The 19,580-nt window shown below is 36.5% G+C and overlaps 1 protein-coding gene across 1 annotated transcript; it reads left to right on the top strand.

The window, feature by feature from the left end:
- Positions 1-1,953: 1,953 nt before the first annotated feature.
- On the top strand, positions 1,954-18,842 carry PJA2 (praja ring finger 2, E3 ubiquitin protein ligase). Its single transcript, XM_010288970.1, has 8 exons — positions 1,954-2,164; positions 4,713-5,775; positions 9,305-9,487; positions 10,910-11,092; positions 13,324-13,435; positions 16,992-17,106; positions 17,417-17,532; positions 18,735-18,842. Exons 1-8 carry the CDS (start codon positions 1,954-1,956, stop codon positions 18,840-18,842), a joined length of 2,091 nt encoding a protein of 696 aa, XP_010287272.1.
- The last annotated feature ends 738 nt before the right edge of the window (positions 18,843-19,580 follow it).

Consider the following 19,580-nt stretch of genomic DNA (forward strand, 5'->3'; position numbering starts at 1 on the left):
AGCTGATAACATTAGATAAAAGACTCCTCATGTTATAATTTGTTTAAATGTTGCAATTTTAAGCAATTGAATTGTAAATATTTGCCTTTTAGTTTTAAAGACTGAAAGTATCTTCACTGTTGCTGTCAACCTGGGAATGAAACAGTAATATTTTAGACTCTTGTGGCAGGTGTTCTATTGTGAGTGTAATTTTGTTTGATTTATTCCAACCTTATTTTTTTCCCATGTCAGGCTGAAAGAAAGTGATTATTTTTTGTTTCCTAGAACTTGCATTTTTCTTGAGGCCCTTAATCTTCCACCATCATTATACTACTCATGTTTCTGTCTTTTTTTTTGTTGTTGTTGTTGTTTTCTTTCCTGTCGGTAAGATCAGGCAGAAAATACCTGGACTTTTTTCCACAGAAATTTGACTGAAGTGCAGATTGCTTGGAAATGTTTTCCGAATTTCCATGCTGGCAATTGTAGACCAAATTCTTCTAGGATGTTATGTGTCTGAACATCTTAAGACTGGCTTCTACTAGAAGCTGTAGTTTACAATAGGTAGCTTTCTCCTATTTGTTTTTTCTGTAAAGCTTTTAAGGGATCATGTAGTTTCTGAGAGTGTAGCCCCAACAAAAATATTTCATTTTTTTCCTTGCATTTCATTTTTCATGTTTTATGTTAGGTAGGCAGCAACAGAGTTAGTTTCCTGTATGTCAGTCCTAGCAAAACTACAGCCTCAATGGTGGTGCTAGTTTGAAAAACAAAGGAAAAAAACCTGCTTGGACTATTTGACAGTTGGTACATGTGTGCAAGTTGTATCTTTCAGGCAGTCTATACACTGCAAGTACCAGCCAAACTAGTGGCTATACTAACTTGAAGCTGCATAAAATAACTGCTAAGGAATGGTGTCTTTGCATATAGATACTCTCTTTTTAAGCATAGTGAAGAGATTGGTTTAACACCCAGGAAAGAAAGAAAGAAAGCTTTCTTTTTTTTCCGAAGTCCAGAACACTCTGTGTTAATGGTTGCAAACCATATCTTCTTGGACTTTAATGTCACCTTTTCAGTTTGAGTTTCAAGAACAGAAAAGCTACTATGTTAATTCCATATGTAGTAAAGATTAAAAGGGTCATGGAAAAGCTACTGAACATCTGAAATACGGAATTTCTAATTGCATTTGTACAAGCAACAAACTTTGTACATGAGCACTTGTATTAGATTATTAACAGCTGATACTACCTCTGTAGTATTCTGTTTCCATTACCATGTTGGCAGCTTTCCCTTGCTGTTTTTTTTAAGTTTTCTTGTACTATGTTTTCTTGGTAAAAGCATGAAGATTCATTCATATGGAGTACTGCTGCAATAATAGGAGCCCTATGTGGGCAATTGCCTTCTAGGGCCATCCCTGAACATACTACCGAGTGTAAGGAATAAATCCTTCTCCCTGGGACTTAGGACTTTTGTTTCAGAAGGTGTGATTTGATTAATTGTACTTCTCCTGTCACAGAGATAAGCTAGCTATTGTGCTGAGTTGTGCTGCATTACCTGAAGGCTTTCTCGTTATAGTGCTTGCAAATGTTTTTTGCAGGGTGATGTGTTGTCAGAAGTATCTGCAGAAGTGTATTACATTTAAAAAAAAAAGTGATATGTGATATCTGGACTTGATTTTTAAATTTTTTTATAAAGTCTGTTGTTTAATCCAAACATGTTAAGATGGGAGCAAGATCAGTGTTTGTCAGTATTATTTACTGTAGATGAACATTCTGTTATGTGCTTTCATAACATATGTGCCCAGAGCACTCAGGTTCTTAATAATTGTGTTGTTAGTGAAGCTCAAGAAGCAAGAGAAATGGGAAGTTCCTTGCAAAAAAAATTATATGAAAGTGTTGGGGAAGAGGGAATTTGTAAAGATACATTGTTGTCTAACATGGTCTCTGTGTCTTTTTCTTTCCTCTATAATCTCATGCAGTGATGGGTCAAGAAGCTGGCAAACCTGCTTGGCCCAAACCAGCAGGAGGATATCAAACTGTCACAGGTAGAAGATATGGAAGAAGACATGCCTATGTCAGTTTTAGACCATCTTTGAATAGCCAAATCAGAGATGAACATCAACACAATGAAGCCAGCCAGCAATTAGAAGTGGAGGATGTTCAGAATTCTTTATGTATGTCTGTGTCTTTGTGTATGTGTCATTAATTGTGAACTGGGATGTATGGGGGTGGAGGGGGAAGGCACATAGAGAAATGTGAAGGGAAGAGAGTAGCCACGTAACACATGTAAAGTACATTTCATATAGCTTTATAGAATGAAACTTAGAGTGAAGTCAAATTAAAGTATAGGCTATCTTAGGCTGTTTACTTTTGCATGAAGAAGTGCATTCCTGAATGAATTAATACATTCTAACCAACTAGATAGCCATAACATTGTATAATTCAAATTATTTTGTCTTCAAATCAAATTACAAATCACATTTGGAAGAGGATAACTATGCTAACCTTCTATTTGGAACTAGGCAGTGAAATATTTGATGTGTTATGGACCAGGTTGTTCTGTCTGTCAACCTTATTGAAGTTCAGTGGAAATTAGTTTAAGCCTATAAAACATCTTTAAGGTTCTCTTTTTTTTTTATACCAGTCAGACCACTTCCCTTTCTTGTTTAATGAATGTTGAACATTAGTGTTTCCCAAAATGTCTCTTGTGACTTTAGGATCTGACTAACAATTTCATAGAGAAATACAAAATGGCTTGTTGGATTAGTAACAAGTAGTCCCATCTACCTGAATATGTGAGGTCTTCTGCAAAAAAAAAAAAAAATCAGGTCTTCCAAACTAGTATTTTTTTCTCCTTCCTTTATAGACTATTTTGCAACTGCTTTTTCCTTCTAGTTTTCTTTTTTTTAATAATAGCATAGTGTTAATTTAACTTTGTCATATGCCATTGTTCTTGGAGACTGTTATATGATGTAGATCATCTTGGGGTGGTTTTATTTTTTTTGTAACTTGAACATTTTTGCAGTTGTCAGTGCTTCATCCATTTTCTACACTTTGTTCTAGTTAAAAGTTTATTTCCCGTGAGGCAGTGTTGATGCTTGTGGAGATCTTCCTGCTGTCTCTTTCTATAATGCTGCCACCTTTCTTCTTTTCACTTACTCAGAAATTAGCATTCTATTTTAGGAGTCATAAGAAATATATAGTTTAGAGTGTATTATCTCCTTGTTCTTAATACAATTGCTTTGAATATAAATTCTAAGAGTGACTAATTTTCTGTATTAAGTCTAATAACAAAATGCCTTTCCTTTTGTATTTGGTCTTTTTTTTTATTACAGCTTTTCCGATTTCTCTTTGAGCAATGTTTTGGATTGATTTATTTCCCTTACCTCAACTAGGTTACATTTTTCTCCCCAGTTGATACTTATTTTTTGGTGGGTGGGTGCTACTTAAAATATGCTGCATATTTGCTTGCTAATTAGTTTGCCATCTTACATGCATCTAAGCAACTGTGGAAGACAGGTAGAAGGAGATATACTTGGAAATACTAAAATCTGACTGGAATTGGTAACTCTGAGCAAGAAGGGTGGACTGAATGATATCCAGAAGAGCCTGCTTGCCAACCTCAGCTGTTAGCAATTTTGTGAAGGAGCTTCAAGTTTTTAATTAGATAAAATGTAAGGTTACAGTATTACTTCCTGCAAGCCAGGCTTCTAGTGCTGAGAGGCACAGCTCTTATAAAAGTCCAGTGACATGAATTCCTGATTTAGGCATGGATTAGCTATTTAGATTAGATTTTTTTTTTTAACCCAGAACATTTATTTTACATGTTTTCCTACCTCTACTGTTTTTAAAATACCATGCTAGGGAATCCCTTCAATTAATGATGCATGTCTTGTTTTGTTTTGTTTTTGTCTTGTAGTTAAGTTTCCACATCTCTTAATATTGACTTAAAAACTTCAAGTATTCTCATCAAGTTATGCAAGCCATTGTATGTTCAAAAATAATTTGGACTGTTGCCTTGGTTAGGAGTTTATAAATGACTTAAACTATGCATTAATTTTGTAGTAGCAGCAGTAGTATACATTTTACCTTCTTTAACTCATGCTGCTGGGTTTGTTATTTATTGTCCCTTTATGCAAGAGGTGTTCAAGTGTAATATAACCAAACTGAATTTGTGATGATGGTAACTACTAACTGTAATTCCATATTCATCCCTGCTATTATTTTCTTATGAGGATTTGAATTCACAGCTTCATGTACAAAATAGTACTATTACTTTGTAATCTATAGTAGCAGTAAGTGGCTTAATCTGTGTGTGGCAGGAGGCACAATTTATCCAGTTAATGAATGGATAGTAAAATTTTTAACTTATGGAAAGAGATGTTGCGGCTTTTTTAATCTACTGTTTTTTCAGATTTCTTGTTCTCATCTTAAAATTAACTTTTACATAAACAATGTAAAAATGCTACTTATGAACATGTTCCTTTAATACTTGGGTTTTTTGCTATCAGGCTGAACTGAAATTGTATTGTTTAAATATATTTCTAAATGCTTAGTTTACGTAAATGAGAATGTAAATATATTAGTGAAGAATGACTGCATATCTGGTAAATGTTTCTCTATCAAATTGCACTGCAGTTCTAGTGAGTTATCCTTTTTCATGAACAGCTGTTGCAGATGAGAGTATTTCTATTGTTTTTGACAATTCAAATGCATTCTTTCTTACACCTTTCTGTGAAGGTTCCAGTCCATTGGTTCAAGTTTCTTCTGGTGTATTGGATGACCCATTGTTAGAAAATACTGGAACAGGAGAACATGTTTACCAAAATGTATTGAACCAAACTTTTGAAGCAAACATGGTGCCATTTTCTCTATTCTCTTATGGTCTGGAAGGCAACAAAATCTCAGGGAACTTTATGAATCCTTATGAAAATTCAGATGGCCTTGCAGAATATGCGTGTGGAGGGCGTAATGATTTGAATGGTCAGAATGCAATTGCTTTTGTAAACATTGACTCTTATGAGCCAGATAGCAGTGATGGAGAGGAAGATGATGCTCAAGGCAGATTTCCTTTGGCAAGAGAAGAAGCAGGTGTATTTCAGGAAACACTAGATAACATGCTTTCTGAGTTAGAAAAAGGTGTAGAGTCTTTTACTGACTTAGAGTCCCGATGGTCCACTCTCAACCACAGTGTTTCTAGAGAATGTTGTGAAGAAGTAGGACCAATACCTTTAATGAGATATTTTAGCATCGATTCAGACTTGACACATCCAAACAACAGGACATTTAAATTTTCTGCTGAAGATCAAGCTATATCAAAAAGCAACTTCAGGGATGCCAGTTGTGAAACACAGCAAGTAAAGGTAGTGGATGTTGGAGTTGGAACCTCTGTAGCAATTGCTAATGAATTAAATGTCAATGATGGAAAGACTGACCAAGGAAATTCACCTGAGTTAGTAGTGAGACCTAAAATAAGAAAACAAAATACTGCAAACCAGTTGGAGAGAGAGAAGCTTCTCCCTAATGATGACGAAGAGGAAAGTGGTTCCTGGAGGAGAGGTGAAATTGCTGAAGTCCAACATGGCTGTTCTGAGTTTGCCTTGAGAAATGGCAAAGAAGAGATGAGTTCTAGTATGTTCTTTGACTCAAGAGAATACAAAGGTCATTGCAAGTACACAGAAGTAGACCTAAGTAAAAATGCAGCAGCTCGAGAACAAAAAGATGAGCTAGATGACAGCACTTTCTGGGATGAACTTGAAGACTGCAGGAGATCCTTCTCAGTGTCTTGCAAAGATGAAGACAGGTAAAATTTCACTTTTATATCTGTATGAATACTGAATCTTTTGTATAAATAGTGTGCAAATCTGAGTAAATTGATAGCAAATGGGACATAAACTCAAGCAGTTTCAGAATACGATCAGATAACAAAGTGCCAGCTTTTCCTTTCAATTCTCCTTCACCCTACCTCAAGTCCATCTAAAGAAATGGTAATGTACATTTTTCTGGTAACGTAAAAAGCCTTTCCTTATTTTTAGGGTCAAAGTGCCTTACCACTAAGGAAGATTACTTGCTTATTGTTTTATTTTTAGTGAGCAGATGGAGAGTAGAGAGTGAAAACCTTGTTCAGCATGGCTTCTGGCAAATTATGAGTCTTTAACAAGTCTTGAAGAGAACTTTCATTTTCAGAATTTGTTCTTTTTGCCATCAAATCCCAATATTCTGCATAACAACCTATGTATGTTCTTGTCTCTATTTTTTGTCCTTGACATATCTGAAGAATAAGCTGATAGGATTTCTTATAATCCCCTCTTTTAATGAAAAGTCTTTATAGACTAATACATGTTTCCAAAGTAACTATTAATGAATACAGTTTCAGATGTACAAATAGCTCCAACCTGGACACCAGGAGCAGTATTCAGGCTCCTTCTGTTTTGAGCTCTCTACCCGGGAGACAAACTAATGTGGAAACCTTACGTTGATTAACTTTTCCTCATATAATGCTGTTAACTACAATTCACAGTAAGAAGTTCTTATGTAACTGAACTATTTGAGGGTAAAAAATTTCTAACCTACTGGTCATTTATGGTAAATGCAGCAGTGTTTGTAATGGCTTTTGTTTGATTGTATTTTTTCTATTTTTCTTCTAGCTTGCTTTCATCTTGTTGATTCTATACATTCTATACAAGTCAGGTCTTCTGGATGCTGATGTGGCTTTTTTGTGTGTGTGCTTGCTATTAGGCTTCATGTGTTAAGTAGCCTAATAGATTGTGTTTCCACTGCTTTTGTGGAGAGCATAGCATGAGAATTGATCTGCATAAACTCTTGTCCTTAAAATAGTGCAGTCCCAGTTATGAGAGAGAAAAAAATCCTTAAGGCATTTTAAAATGGGTTAGTAGACTTAATTTTCTTTTTTCTTAAAGATATAGGCAGACTTACAAATGAATCCTTTCCTCCCGTGTAAGGTTTACTTTTCAAAAATGTTTGTTACTGTGTAATCTTTTCCACTTCTGAAATGCTGCCACTGGAAGATTAAAACGCAATAGAGGAAATGGACTGTAGTTTACAATTATAGCATTGGCCTCCGTGATGCAAAGTGATGGATTGTTGTATCATAACAAAAAGAAATAGAGATTACATATCTGAAAATGACTTTTTGTCATGATGGCAATAACTGAACCACTAAACAGGAAGCATATGTTCTTTAACTTAAACCATAATTTGTGTTCTAAACCCTCAAAAGAATTATGAAGCAAAATGTCAATGATTACTCTGCATAAAGGAGTAATGTTTTTCCACTTGCAAAAGGTAAAGTTTTATGTTTAAAGGGTTAATCCATATTACATGTTTAAATATGTAGTTGCATAAAAAGTAGAATTGACATGTGTCATGCTATACCCTGCAACTCAACTTTCATGTCTTTCCAACCCAGGGAGAAATTCACCTTACTGATTGCAGCCTGGGCCTTCACCTCACATTTTTGCTTCAAGGAGTGCCCAGCTATTATGGTGTTAGCATGTAGAAGGTCTGTGAGGAAAGGAAGTCTTACATTTTTGTTAGAACCACATGTGCTCTAAGTTGGAAGGGTCATAGTAGGTCCCCAGAGTGCAGGGATGGTGGGATGAGGATCGTATTCTTTAGCGCTCTCCATTTAGAGAGAGATCATTTTTGGATCATATGGCAAATACAGAGGAGAGGGGCTACAGAGCTAGGGGAGAGGCTATTCTCAGAAAATCCATGTGCAGATGCTAAGTTCATGTGTTATGCTTTTGGCAAGTGGCAAGTCTGTAATGCTGTAACCATTAAGTGATGTTCTGCTTCTCTGCAGAATTCGTCACAGTTAAATCCTAAATTTTGAAATATACATATTCATTGTTCTTCCTTTGTTCAGTATTAATGACTTTGGCATATCCTCTTTTCTGGTTTGAATTAGTGTTTCTCTATAAACTTTAAAGAGAACAGATTTGACTAACAACATAGGCATATTATTATGAAGTGTGTTGGAAATCATTCCTGGATTGTAAAATAGGAGACTTGAATATTTGGGCTAGCCTTACAGTTTACTGCTTTAGCCTTTTTAAAACAACAAAAAAAAACAGACAAAACAAAAGGTTCTAGAAAGTTGGTATTCAGCTTTAGTTGGTGTAATATAAGATGCAGTAGACTGCATCTCAGAATTTCTTAACAGATATGTTTTCTATTTTAAAGTGGTCCTTTACATTAACCCAAAGTTAATTAATATTGCCATTTCATCACTTTTCCTGCTTCAAATTAAAATGCGTCCACATAATGTGTGTCTTGATATTCCATATTCTTGTAAAACTTGCAGTATATAATGTGCAGTTTTTCAAAAGTACTTGTAATTCATTAAATAGTGGGTATTCTTGGCATTTGCTTGCAGTATTATATAGGAGTCATTTAAAATGAGTTTGTAGATGGGGAGATAACACTGATACACATAGACTTACCAGGTTTAGTACGTTGAAAACTCTGAGCTGCAGGTGTTACGGATTCTTGTGTAAGATGTGTTCTATTAAGCATGTTTGCTGTTCACATATTTATTAGTTTCCTGTAACATTTTGAAGTGACAAGTGACTGTTCTAATTTTGTTAGGTGTCAAGTGTCACTGTTAGTCTTGAGTGAACCTTCTAAGTGGTATTACTAAAGGCAGTAGCAGATAAGTTCATCCTTCTTAATATGCTGCTAACATCACTATTTTGTTTAAGCTGCCCACAGCTTGTTATTTACTGCCCTTCTCTGTGGTGGCTGAGCAAATTCTCTTTGAAAAACTTCCTGCCATTCATCTGTACGCGCTAATGAATTATACGATTTGTAGTAAGCCATCCATTGTATCTTTGTATGATTAAAAAAAGAGGACCATTGTGTATGGTTTAGAGATTTTACTTTAAGTGTTATTTGTCTGAGAGGTAAGGCTGACATAGCTTACTGTTTGTTAGGCAAGCATTAATGTTCTCAATGTCACTGCTGGTGTTTTCCCTTTGTGTGCTAGGAGGCAGATGTGTATAATGGGTCTGGGCTTATATTCTTCAGTTGTTTTATGTACTCTGCAAATGTGGAGGGGGAGGAACAAAACATTTTTGCAAAGTGGGACAGGCAGAATTCTTTCTTAGGAACTGATTTTTTAATCATCTCTTTATGTATGCTTGCCTTAATACATCTATAAACAGTACAAAATTAATTTCTCCTGGAAAAAAATAGTCTATATTGAGAGCAATGTTCGTAGAAAAGTAGGATATCACAGAATGTTAGTGTTTCTTTTCTTTCCCCTAAAACAGTGTTTAAATTCACACCCCGTTGCCTTGTTTAAATTGCAGCTCAGAATGCAGTGATGGGGAATGGTCTACAGCTGTGCCTGCCTATTTTATTCCTAGAGAAAAAGACCAAGCCTCAAGTGATGAGAGCTGGGAGACTGTTCCAGGCAGGGAGGAACATGAGCCTGAAGTGCAGAGCAGCAGCAGTGGTGTAGAAGAGGACACAGACTTCTGTTTCCAAGGAGGGTATGGCTTTGTTTCATTAGCTAACTTCCTGTAAGTTCTGACATCAATGGTAACATGGTATCCACATGATGCAACACAGAATAACATCAGTTACTAGATCAGTTACTACTAAAACTAGTCACTATACTAGCAGTAATCAGTTGCCTACATCAAAATAATCTAAGTAGTTTTATGTATTTCAGATTAGGGGGAAAAAATGGCATGTTGTGCAAACAACTCTATTTTATGAAAGAAATAATTAGAGGGCAGTGACACATACTGTCAATAAGGATAACAGGCTGGATATACCAACTTTAAAAAGCCAAGTTAGGCGAGTTAATTGTAAAGACATATGTTACATACGTATCTTCTGTTACTGCTTTAGAACTCCTTGCAAAGCAGTTGTTTATCTCTTTGCTTTATTGTGTCTCATATTCCACTGTTGCTCTTTATTTCTACAGCCTTATCAGTGATTACAGTAAACTTGAACTACTTGCTTGCTGGGAACTTACTTATTTTTCCAGTCATACAGTACTTTATAGAATGCATCAGCCTTTCTTGCAAGGCTAAATTTGTAGCTATAAATAGCCAAGGAAAGTTTTGCTGGATTTTTCCCCTAAGCATCTAATATTGACCTTCTTAGTTTGGATCTCTATAAAGCAACAAGCCATGCCTAAGTGTTCTTTCAGCTTCTCCCACTCTTAGGTAGACAGTACCTATTACCAAGCAGTCCAGAACTGTTACTGCTTTTTCAGTATTGCTGTCTTTTGAGGTTTGGAGAATTAGAGTGGCTTTATGAAACCATTATGAAAACTCATCTGTTTCAGAACAACAACGGAGCTGTGTGCTCTTTCGCTTTCTTTGATGTGAACAGCCTACAAATGTACCCATTTCTAACATGATTCCTGCTTATTTGCCCTTCAAGGAAAGTGAGAGTTGCAGCCCTGTGGTTCTAAACGTACAGGTGACTTGTGCTCCTGTAGAAAATCCAGGAATAAGGAGTCTTTCTCCTTACACAAATAGCTTCTCTTGCAAAAAATGTATCTTTGCATTCAGGCTGAGTTTCCCCATGAAGGCTGTTCCAGGGTGTCAAGAGAGCCTGCCTTTTTAGTAGCTTTAGGACTTTGTAGATGAATAAGAAAAGGAATACTGCCTGTACTAGGGAAAATGCAAAGGAAACTACTTACTGTACTGCTGGCCTTGAGCATTAGACAAATAATTTTGCCACAGAATCATAGGTGTTATTGGATTCTGAGTCTGGAGCAAGATACCACTGTGAGTTTCTTGGTTTTTTATAGCAAATACTAAATTCCTAACCTGAGACTCTGCAGTCTGAGAAACGTGCAGCTGCAGCTCTTGTAGTATGTGTAGCTTTTGTTGCTTGCATGTGTTTGTACAGTCTCTTAGACTTCTAGTTTTAGCTTTTCATTTATTTATTTGAAGGGAACAGACATTACTGGAGGAAGGAGAGATTCCTTGGTTACAGTACCAGGAAGAAGTAGAAAGTAGCAGTGATGAAGATGATCCAGTTAGTGATTTCATGCATCCTGGATTCTTCCTGTTGGATGGAAATAACAACCTTGAGGATGACTCCAGTGTGAGTGAAGACCTGGATGTGGAATGGAGGTATGCCTTTGATAGTTTTCTGCATTAATTTCAGAGGTTTTATAGTTATTGTTTTGATTGTTATGTAAGATAGCAAAAATACTCATGGCTACCAGTATGCACTTGTTTCAAAGGCTGATAATCTGAGTTTTAAGGCTTAAGGTAGTTCAAGTGCTATTTTTTCTAACGAGAAGAAAAGGGATGTAGACTTGCTAAATCAACCTGTGATCTGAGAAGACTGTGATGCACTAAATAGTCAAGGGATGGGGTGTATTTTTTTCAATTTTCCAGGTGGTAAGTATAGTGGAAGTATAACAAAAGTAAAGCATTATGAATGTAATCAGCATTCAAGTCAGTGAAATTTTATAATTGGGCTTTTCCTCTCTGCAACTCTAAGTTAGATGTTATAAGCCTATTTTATTTATCTTTGAAATGTCATGCACTTACCTAATATCATAATTTTGAATGCTTCGTTCAATTTTTCTGTCATTAGATTACTGAAGAATATTACAATATATTTTTACAAAAATTCTGCAAATACCAAGAAGTGATCACAGCCACTTGCACAGCCTAATCCTAGAATAATACAGTACACTTCTTTTAAAGTATGAATGAGCTAGACAGAATGCTTTCCAGTGAGAGACGTAATACTTGCTATTTGTAATTCTGCCTATTACAAATATAAAATACAGTGTGGACATAGCAAAAACACTGATATCTTCTTGTGAAATTACATTGTGAAAAAGCACAACAGGGACTAATGCATAAGAGTCCAAGCTAGAAGGCATGTGTTCTTACAGTGCCTGGCAGCAAGCTAACAAGGGAATTGTAGGATGTAGACAAAACTGCTTTTTAGATGTTGGAGGTTAGCATTAGTAAGCTTCCCAATTACTCAAAATATGAAGGAAGATGCATCTCTAGTAATCTTAAGTTTTGTCTGTTGAGCATACATAGATCTGTACATGATTTTGCTTGTGCCTGTGTTAGCATTTCGTCTCTGAAAAGATTTGATTTCTGAATGTTGAAAACAGAACTCGAAGCAGCTGCCAAGCTATGAACTGTGACACATGATGTAATAAAAATCTGAATGCTAGTTGTAAAATGAGCTTAATAGCATACAAATGAAATTTATTAGCTGAACTGTATGCTCTTTTCCTCTGGAGTAGTCAATAGTAAAAACTCCTATCATGTTCTGTACTGGGAGCAGGTGCTGGTGGGGGGGCTGCTTGGTGGCCTCTGTGAGGAGAGACTGGGGCTTCCCTGTGTGGGACATAGCTGGCTGCAACAGACCCACTGTAGGGTGGTGCCTCTGCAAAAGTGTATTTAAGAAAGGGTAAGAAATATAGCACAGCAGAGTGTGAGAGAGGATTGAGGATGATGAGAGAAACAACCCTACAAACACCAAGGTCAGAGAAGAAGGGGGAGGCAGTACTCCAGGTGCTGGAGGAGAGATTCCCCTGCAACCCTGGGAGAGGACCACAGTTGGAGCAGGTAGGTATTTGCTGAAGGAATTGTGCCTGTGGAAAGCCCACATTGGAGCAATTAGTGAAGGACTGCAAGTTTGTGGGAAGGACCTGTGCAGCAGCAAGTTTATGCTGAAGGACTACAGCCTGTGTGAGGGGCCCCACACTGGAGCAGGGGAACAGTGTGAGAAGAAAGGAGTGGCAGGGAGGAACTGCTGTGAACTGACCACAGCCCCCATTCCCTGTCCCTCTCTACTGCTTGGTGTAGGGGAACACAGAGGAGTCAGGAATGAAGGTGTGAAGTTGAACCTGGGAAGAAAGGGAGGGCTGAGGAAAGTGTTTTAGTGTTTGTCATTGTTTCTCACAATCCAAATCTGGTTTTATTGGCAATAAATTCATAGAATCATAGAACAGCCCAGATTGGAAAGGACCTCAAAAGATCATCTGGTTCAACCTTTTAGTTAAAGTTCCCCCTTAAGGTTTTACTTTAAGGTTTCCCCTCTGTGAGTCTGTTTTGCCTGTGAATGGTGATTGAGTGGCCTCCCTGTCTTTATCTCGACCCATGAGCTTTTAGTCTTACTTATGCCCCATCCAGTTGGGGTGGGGGGTGTAAGAGAGCAGCTGATTGGGTATCTGGCAGCCAGCCAAGGTCAACCCAACCGAGCCATCTCCTGAGAGTATACACACAATTGTTAACAGGTGATGTGCTGTAATTTGATGTACCCAGCCCTCATGATAGTAGTATTTACTTTGAAATGAAGACCATGTTTCTTAACTCATGTTTTTCAGACTACTTGATGAGTTTGGTGATGGCCTGGGACTTGCTCAAGTCATTCCATATGTGGATCCCCATTTTTTCACATTTATGGCACTAGAGGGGCACTTACAACAAGCTATGGAGGTATTAAAATATTCTTGGTGGCGTTATATCTGTGATTTTGTGACATAAGTTTTTATTATTGAATCCTTTTTCAACATAACCTGAAAATCAGAAGAATCAGGGAAAAATTACTTTCCTGGTTTAGCTTGAATTTTCAGGTCTGCGAGCTTGAAAATGTTGGAAGTTCTTTTAAATAATGTAGTGCAAGAAGTCATTGATCAGTGCTACTCATTTTAGAGTATGTGTGTTCTCTTAAAAGGGAAAAGATACTGTTTTCTACCAGTATAAAAATATGCCATTTGAATTATTTTAAAGAATGTTGCCAATTCCCTATATAACAAAGGGACGTTTATACCTGGATCTGTGCCTATGAATTGTCCCAGCTTTTTTTTTGCAAGAGTACAATTGGATGTCTCTTATTCCTCAGATGAAGACTTTTCTGTGATTGTCTTGACTCCATGTGTTTCAAAAAACCCCTAAAAGCAAACCCAACAAAAACCACCCAAAAGCAAAAAAGCCTTTTATCTTTACCTTGTTCTAATCTCATTTCATCTGTCTAACTTTGGATAAACCAGAGAACCAGTATGGTTATGATCTTTGTCTTTTCTGTGTTACCTGACGTTGGTCACTTGTCAGAGTGAATATGGAGCTAGCTGAAATTCACTTTGATGCAGTGCGACAATTCTTGCACTGCTAGAAATCTCCCCTGCAGGGTATTTGTGAAAATAAGAGTTAAATGATGTGTAGACTTATAGTATGGTGTTACAATAATTAAGTTGAATGCTTTGTGTGAGACATAAGTTCAGGGGCATCAAGGGGCAATGTGACTACTAGCTTTTAGTTAAAAGGGGTGAACAGGGTAGACTGTACGTCATAGTGTGTTTGCAGACAAAATACCATGGATGCATTAAAAAGCTTTCTAAAGCTGACAGCGGAACAATTGTAGATAATTTTTTTCCATAGATGTGTGCAAAATCAATGATTTTTAATAAACTTCATGGGGATTTTCCAAGGGGGTGGAAGGTTGTTCCCTGAAATTGGCAGTCATTCAATTTCCAGGTATTGTGCATCCCTCAAGCTATATGAAAGGTATGTGGGAGGTCAGCATTATTCATAATCAAGTACCACAGCGTTTTCTTCAGCTGTGTAGGATCTTGTTAGCACTACTCATCTAGAGACAATTCAAAACTTCTTGTTAATTTGTAGGAGGTCTGTTGATATCCTTACTATAAAAGCAGTATTTTGAAGCTGTATAGAGAAAATTCTGTGTCTCTTTCATAGCTACTGGTTCTCACTACCTCAAAAAACAGAACTACAGAAGCAGTTGGACCTCCTCCTTTGCACCAAAGCAAGAGGATCTCTGTAGTGAGGGGAAATAATCCCATCTTTTTTTTTAATCTGTATGTTAACACTTCAAGAGGAGGCTGAGGTTTTTATGGCTCTGATTTTCTTTTCTTTCTCATTACTGAGTAACAACATTTCCCTAGTTACTCTGTCAAAGAAAACATGCGCACTCTTGTCAAGCTGACCCATAAAGGCAATCCTAGGTGGCAATGTGCATGGCTTCTCATCCTAGCCAGAGAAGATGCTGTAATTATGTTAGTGTCACCAGGAACAGAGTCATTGAACACACTTGGCAAGCAGGCAGATGACTACAAAAGTAGTTTCCCTGGTACCTGTGGTACAGCTCACTGTGGATGTTGAACAAGAGGGAAAGCCAATTCTCTTAAGTAGTATTTGTGCTTGAAATTAGCACTTTGGGTATCTTTATGGTGGGCATAGAAGTCTGGCATAGTTGGAATTAGTCAGCAGAAAATGGTAACTGATTAATAAAAGGAATAGCTATATTGACTGTGACTAAATGGACAACACAAGTTTGAGTAAGAATTCTAAATATTTCTTCCAAATCTGAAGCTGAATATATAGAGCACCTCTCTTTCCAGTATGAAGGTGGTTACTAAAATTGTTCAGAAAATAAGAGCAAGGATTACCCAAAACTGTTCAACATTTCTCTTAGGCAATACTGCAAGTGTTTTTGGAAGTTGATAGAAAGTGAGTGAAAAAAGGCTTTGTAATGTCTGTCTATCCAGAATTAATTTTAATTGTTTGCTGAGATCCTATCTTTTAATGGCCACAGCAAGATGTAGACAGCATCAGGATATAATGTTTTCTGCTTTCTAGAAAACAAGACTTGCCAATGGCTAGTCCAATGTAATGTCAGGGGAAAAAAAATTCTTTTTTTCAAAACCAGTTTGTGATGCAAAGACCAAACTCAACTAACTTTTCCAGTTTGGGTAAGAGAGATGGCTGAAGATGTCTTTGCCTTCTGCTAGAAAACAAAATTTCTGATTTTCCATTTTTAGGGTGTGTAGAAAATGTTTGTAATATGACAATTTTTGTTCTGTAGTTTGTTGCAGCTGTATATATGTATCAAGGAGGGAGCTGGAGATTGCAGTGAGGGATATCTTAGTAACTAAGGTCAAGGTGATCAGGCTTGAGAGCTCGTTGAGACAAGGGAGAATTGAAGCTAGTTGTCTTTCTTCATGATTGGTATTTAATGCTCCTCATCCCTCTTCCCAAGAGTAAAGGGAGTGATTTCATCCATTCTTGACACAGTTCATCTTATTTTAGGGATCAGGACTTGTTCTGGTTTTGCTAGGCATTTTTCTGCAGGATAATTACATTTCAGTTTCAACGGATACCTTTCCTGCTTGTTCTACAACTTTTGCTCTCACCTTCCAGATCTTACTGTTTGCATGTGTGTTTTCTTTCTCTGTTTGAACAACTATACCCCAAGCTGGTTTGCCACTTTGTAGTCACGTATTATCTATATATTAATGCTCAGCTTTCTAACAGGCTACTTGTTGCCAGTTACGCTATTTTAGTATTATTTAGATCTGGCTTTAGGGCAAACAGCTATTATTTAAATATTGCTTAGCCTGATTCTGCCTTATGGGTGCAACATACCTCTGCTTTTGCTTCAAGTTTAAAAAATAACCCATCTGCTTCCTGGTAATAAGTATTTGTGCACCAGAGGTTTTGTAATGGAGAAGTCTGAGCTTTGACTAGCTTCAAGTATTAATCTGATTTGATGAACAGATTGGGTTGAGTTAAATTATAACATCGTTGATAATCTATGTAATGACTGTGACTTTAGTTCAACCTGTTACTGATTCACTTAATCCACTTCCTTAAATTTCCCAAAATTCTCTTACCTAAAATAGTAGATTCATTAACCAGATCTGTCACCTATAACAACATAATTTATTTCAGGGGTCTATTATAGCTCAGAAAATGTTCCAAAAATTTCTCTATCCAGTAAACGATTTTTCTGTAGCTATGAAACATTTGAAAAGTGTGTGGCATGGTAATGCATCCAAAATTTAAGTGTATCTTAATTGGGGTGGTGGGGAAGACCTGTCACAATCAATTGTGATATTTGGGGGGGAGAAGTAGTGAATATATTACTTAATTCTTAAGTAATAATATTGGAATTGGATTCCTTTTTCCTCCTTACTTGTTTTTATATGGAATGTTATGTTTGTAAGATAACTTGGTCTCTGCTCACCCTTTTCAGACTGCTCTGGCACATTTGGAGTCTTTTGGATTTGATGTTGAACAGGCTTATCCACCAGCTACTAAAGAAACCATAGATAGCCTGCCACAGATTATCATCACAGATGACCACAATGGTATGGAAAAACAATTAAGAATTACTTTCCACAAATTTCATAAGAACAAGTTTAGCTTTCTGTAATAACATAGATGCAGTATTTAAATATACTTACCATGCAGCTGGCAATGCTGGTCTAAGAGCTTTTGAGTCTTTAATCAGACTGAATATAATTTTGGTCAGTTTGGAAAACTAATCTTTACTGGAGCCTGTGTGATTGTATTTTGTAATCATTAGTGACACTGTTGATGTATCAACATGTATTTTAATATTAGGTCATCTTAGATGTAAAACAAGATAATAATGCTTTTTCTTCATCATGTCTGTAGGTCAAGACCAGTGTTGTACTATCTGTTGCAGTGACTATGTGAAAGATGAAATCATAACACAGCTACCCTGTCGTCATTTGTTTCACAAACCTTGTGTAACTCTTTGGTTACAGAAAGTAAGTACTACAGGATTGGTGGAGGTTTTGTGGGTTTTTGAGGGGTATTTGCATTCTGGAAAGAATTGTAACTTTCTGAACATGTGGGATGAAAACCAAGAAATAACTGGCTGTTAATTTTATGCATTATGCAACCAAATTCTAGTGTAAGTCAGAAAAGTAATTTATATCTGTACTCACCTCGGGCAACTTCTTGAATAGAGAGGGTGGTTTTGTGAGGAAAAACATGGTCTGCCTTTAGTAAGAATGAAAGAAGTGGATGAGTTATAACTTGTTTTGGTACAAGAAAAAAGAAAAGCTCTCTTTACTGTACTCATACCTTGAAGTAAAGAAGATGATTTGGTTTTCTCTGAGAAGAGTAAAGGATCTGATCTGTCTTTCCAGAATGTCAGGTCCATTTATGGTGGTAGCTAAGGTTGTCAGGAGAAATACTGGAATGCTTGTAGATTAATTGAAAAGAAATTACTTTTAGTAAATCTATATTGTATTAGATTTCATTTTCATAATCCGTAATCAGTTTCCTTCCAAATGTCTTAAAAAGGCCTACATCACATTGAGGCTATGCTAAAAGAACTGTCATTAATAAATTGGTATATTTTCCTTGCACTTGTACTATGCTTTACGTACAGTATGAGCCTGGACTTGCTAGTTCTCAGTGAGCTACAGTATAACACATTTCCTCAAGAGGTACAAGAGGTAGATTAATTGATTCAGATTAGGGAGATCAGATCAGAACACATCTAGCATAAGTTGTTGGTGGGTTTATAATTTTTTTTTATTTTGATTGTGTTGATTACCACATTGTTATTGCTTGTATTATGTGTCTTACCTCTTCCCACTGTAAGAGTAAACTGCTCTTGCTGAAAACTAGGACAAAAATCTTCCTGTTAGATTTGGACTGCACGTAGTTTATTTTTTATCTGTCCCTCAAAAAAACCCACCAACCCTGTAAAATCAATTCTTTGAAAACTTTGCAGAGAGATTGATGTATCTGCTGTGTAACTGGTATAAAACCAAAACAAAGCTCTGTTCTGAAATTGTTACTGCCTCTTAGCTCCAGGTAGCTATCCAGTCAAGTTGGACTTTGAGACAGTGCAGTTGTGAAGACATTAAGCACTTCATAAGTAATAACCTTTAGCTTTTCAATAGAATTGAAAGCAAACTGTGCAAATGACCTGGGTTGTGTTTTTTTCTTTTTGTAGTCGGGAACATGCCCAATTTGTCGTCATGTGCTTGCACCCATGCTTCCTGAAGCAGCTGCTGCCACTGTTTCCTTTCTGTATGATTATGATTCAGCATCTTCAAACTAGGGTCTGAAATTAAATCTTTGCCACCAAAACAAAAATGTAAATTTTGCCTGTTTAATTACAATGTGAAAAAAAATTATAAGATATTCTATGTAAAATACTATCTATATTATATATTCTACTGTAGAAAGAGGGTGCAAGACTTTCTAAACTCTTCAGGTTTAGAAAAATAGCTTACATTTTCAAACTGTAAGTTAGAAGAATATACAGCCTTTTTTCTTAGCAGAATGTTGCTGGTAACTGTAATGTCTAAAGCTTGTATTATGATTAATTATCTTTTGGAAAAATTTATGTGGTACTTTGTTCAAGTCTTTGCAGCTGCAGTGCAGTTGCAGCTTATAAAAATTATGCTTACAATCTGTTCTGCATTATATAACGTAAGTTTGGTTTTTTGTCTGACTGACCTTGTAACTGATCTCTCATATTTGTATCAAATGTGAAGATGTTCTGTGGTGCCAGCAGTGGTAGAATTTTAATTCACTGGAAATGGATTGCATAATTGAACAATATTTCTTTCCAGTTTATTCCATAATAAAATTTTCCTTACGTCAGAAGTGCTATTAAATTGCTGCTGTTTTTTTGATAAATGCTAGCACCATTTTCAGGACTGTGTCTTGAGTAAGTATATGAACTATGGAACTTCAACATTTGAAGTTCTATGTTTCTAGGAAGTTGCATCTGTAAGAGCTGGGTAGCTGATTCCTTCAATTTGTGTTTAAATTCCATTCTAATTAGGTCTCC

Source organism: Phaethon lepturus, unplaced genomic scaffold, assembly GCF_000687285.1.
Source record: "Phaethon lepturus isolate BGI_N335 unplaced genomic scaffold, ASM68728v1 scaffold27060, whole genome shotgun sequence".
Taxonomy (NCBI): domain Eukaryota; kingdom Metazoa; phylum Chordata; class Aves; order Phaethontiformes; family Phaethontidae; genus Phaethon; species Phaethon lepturus.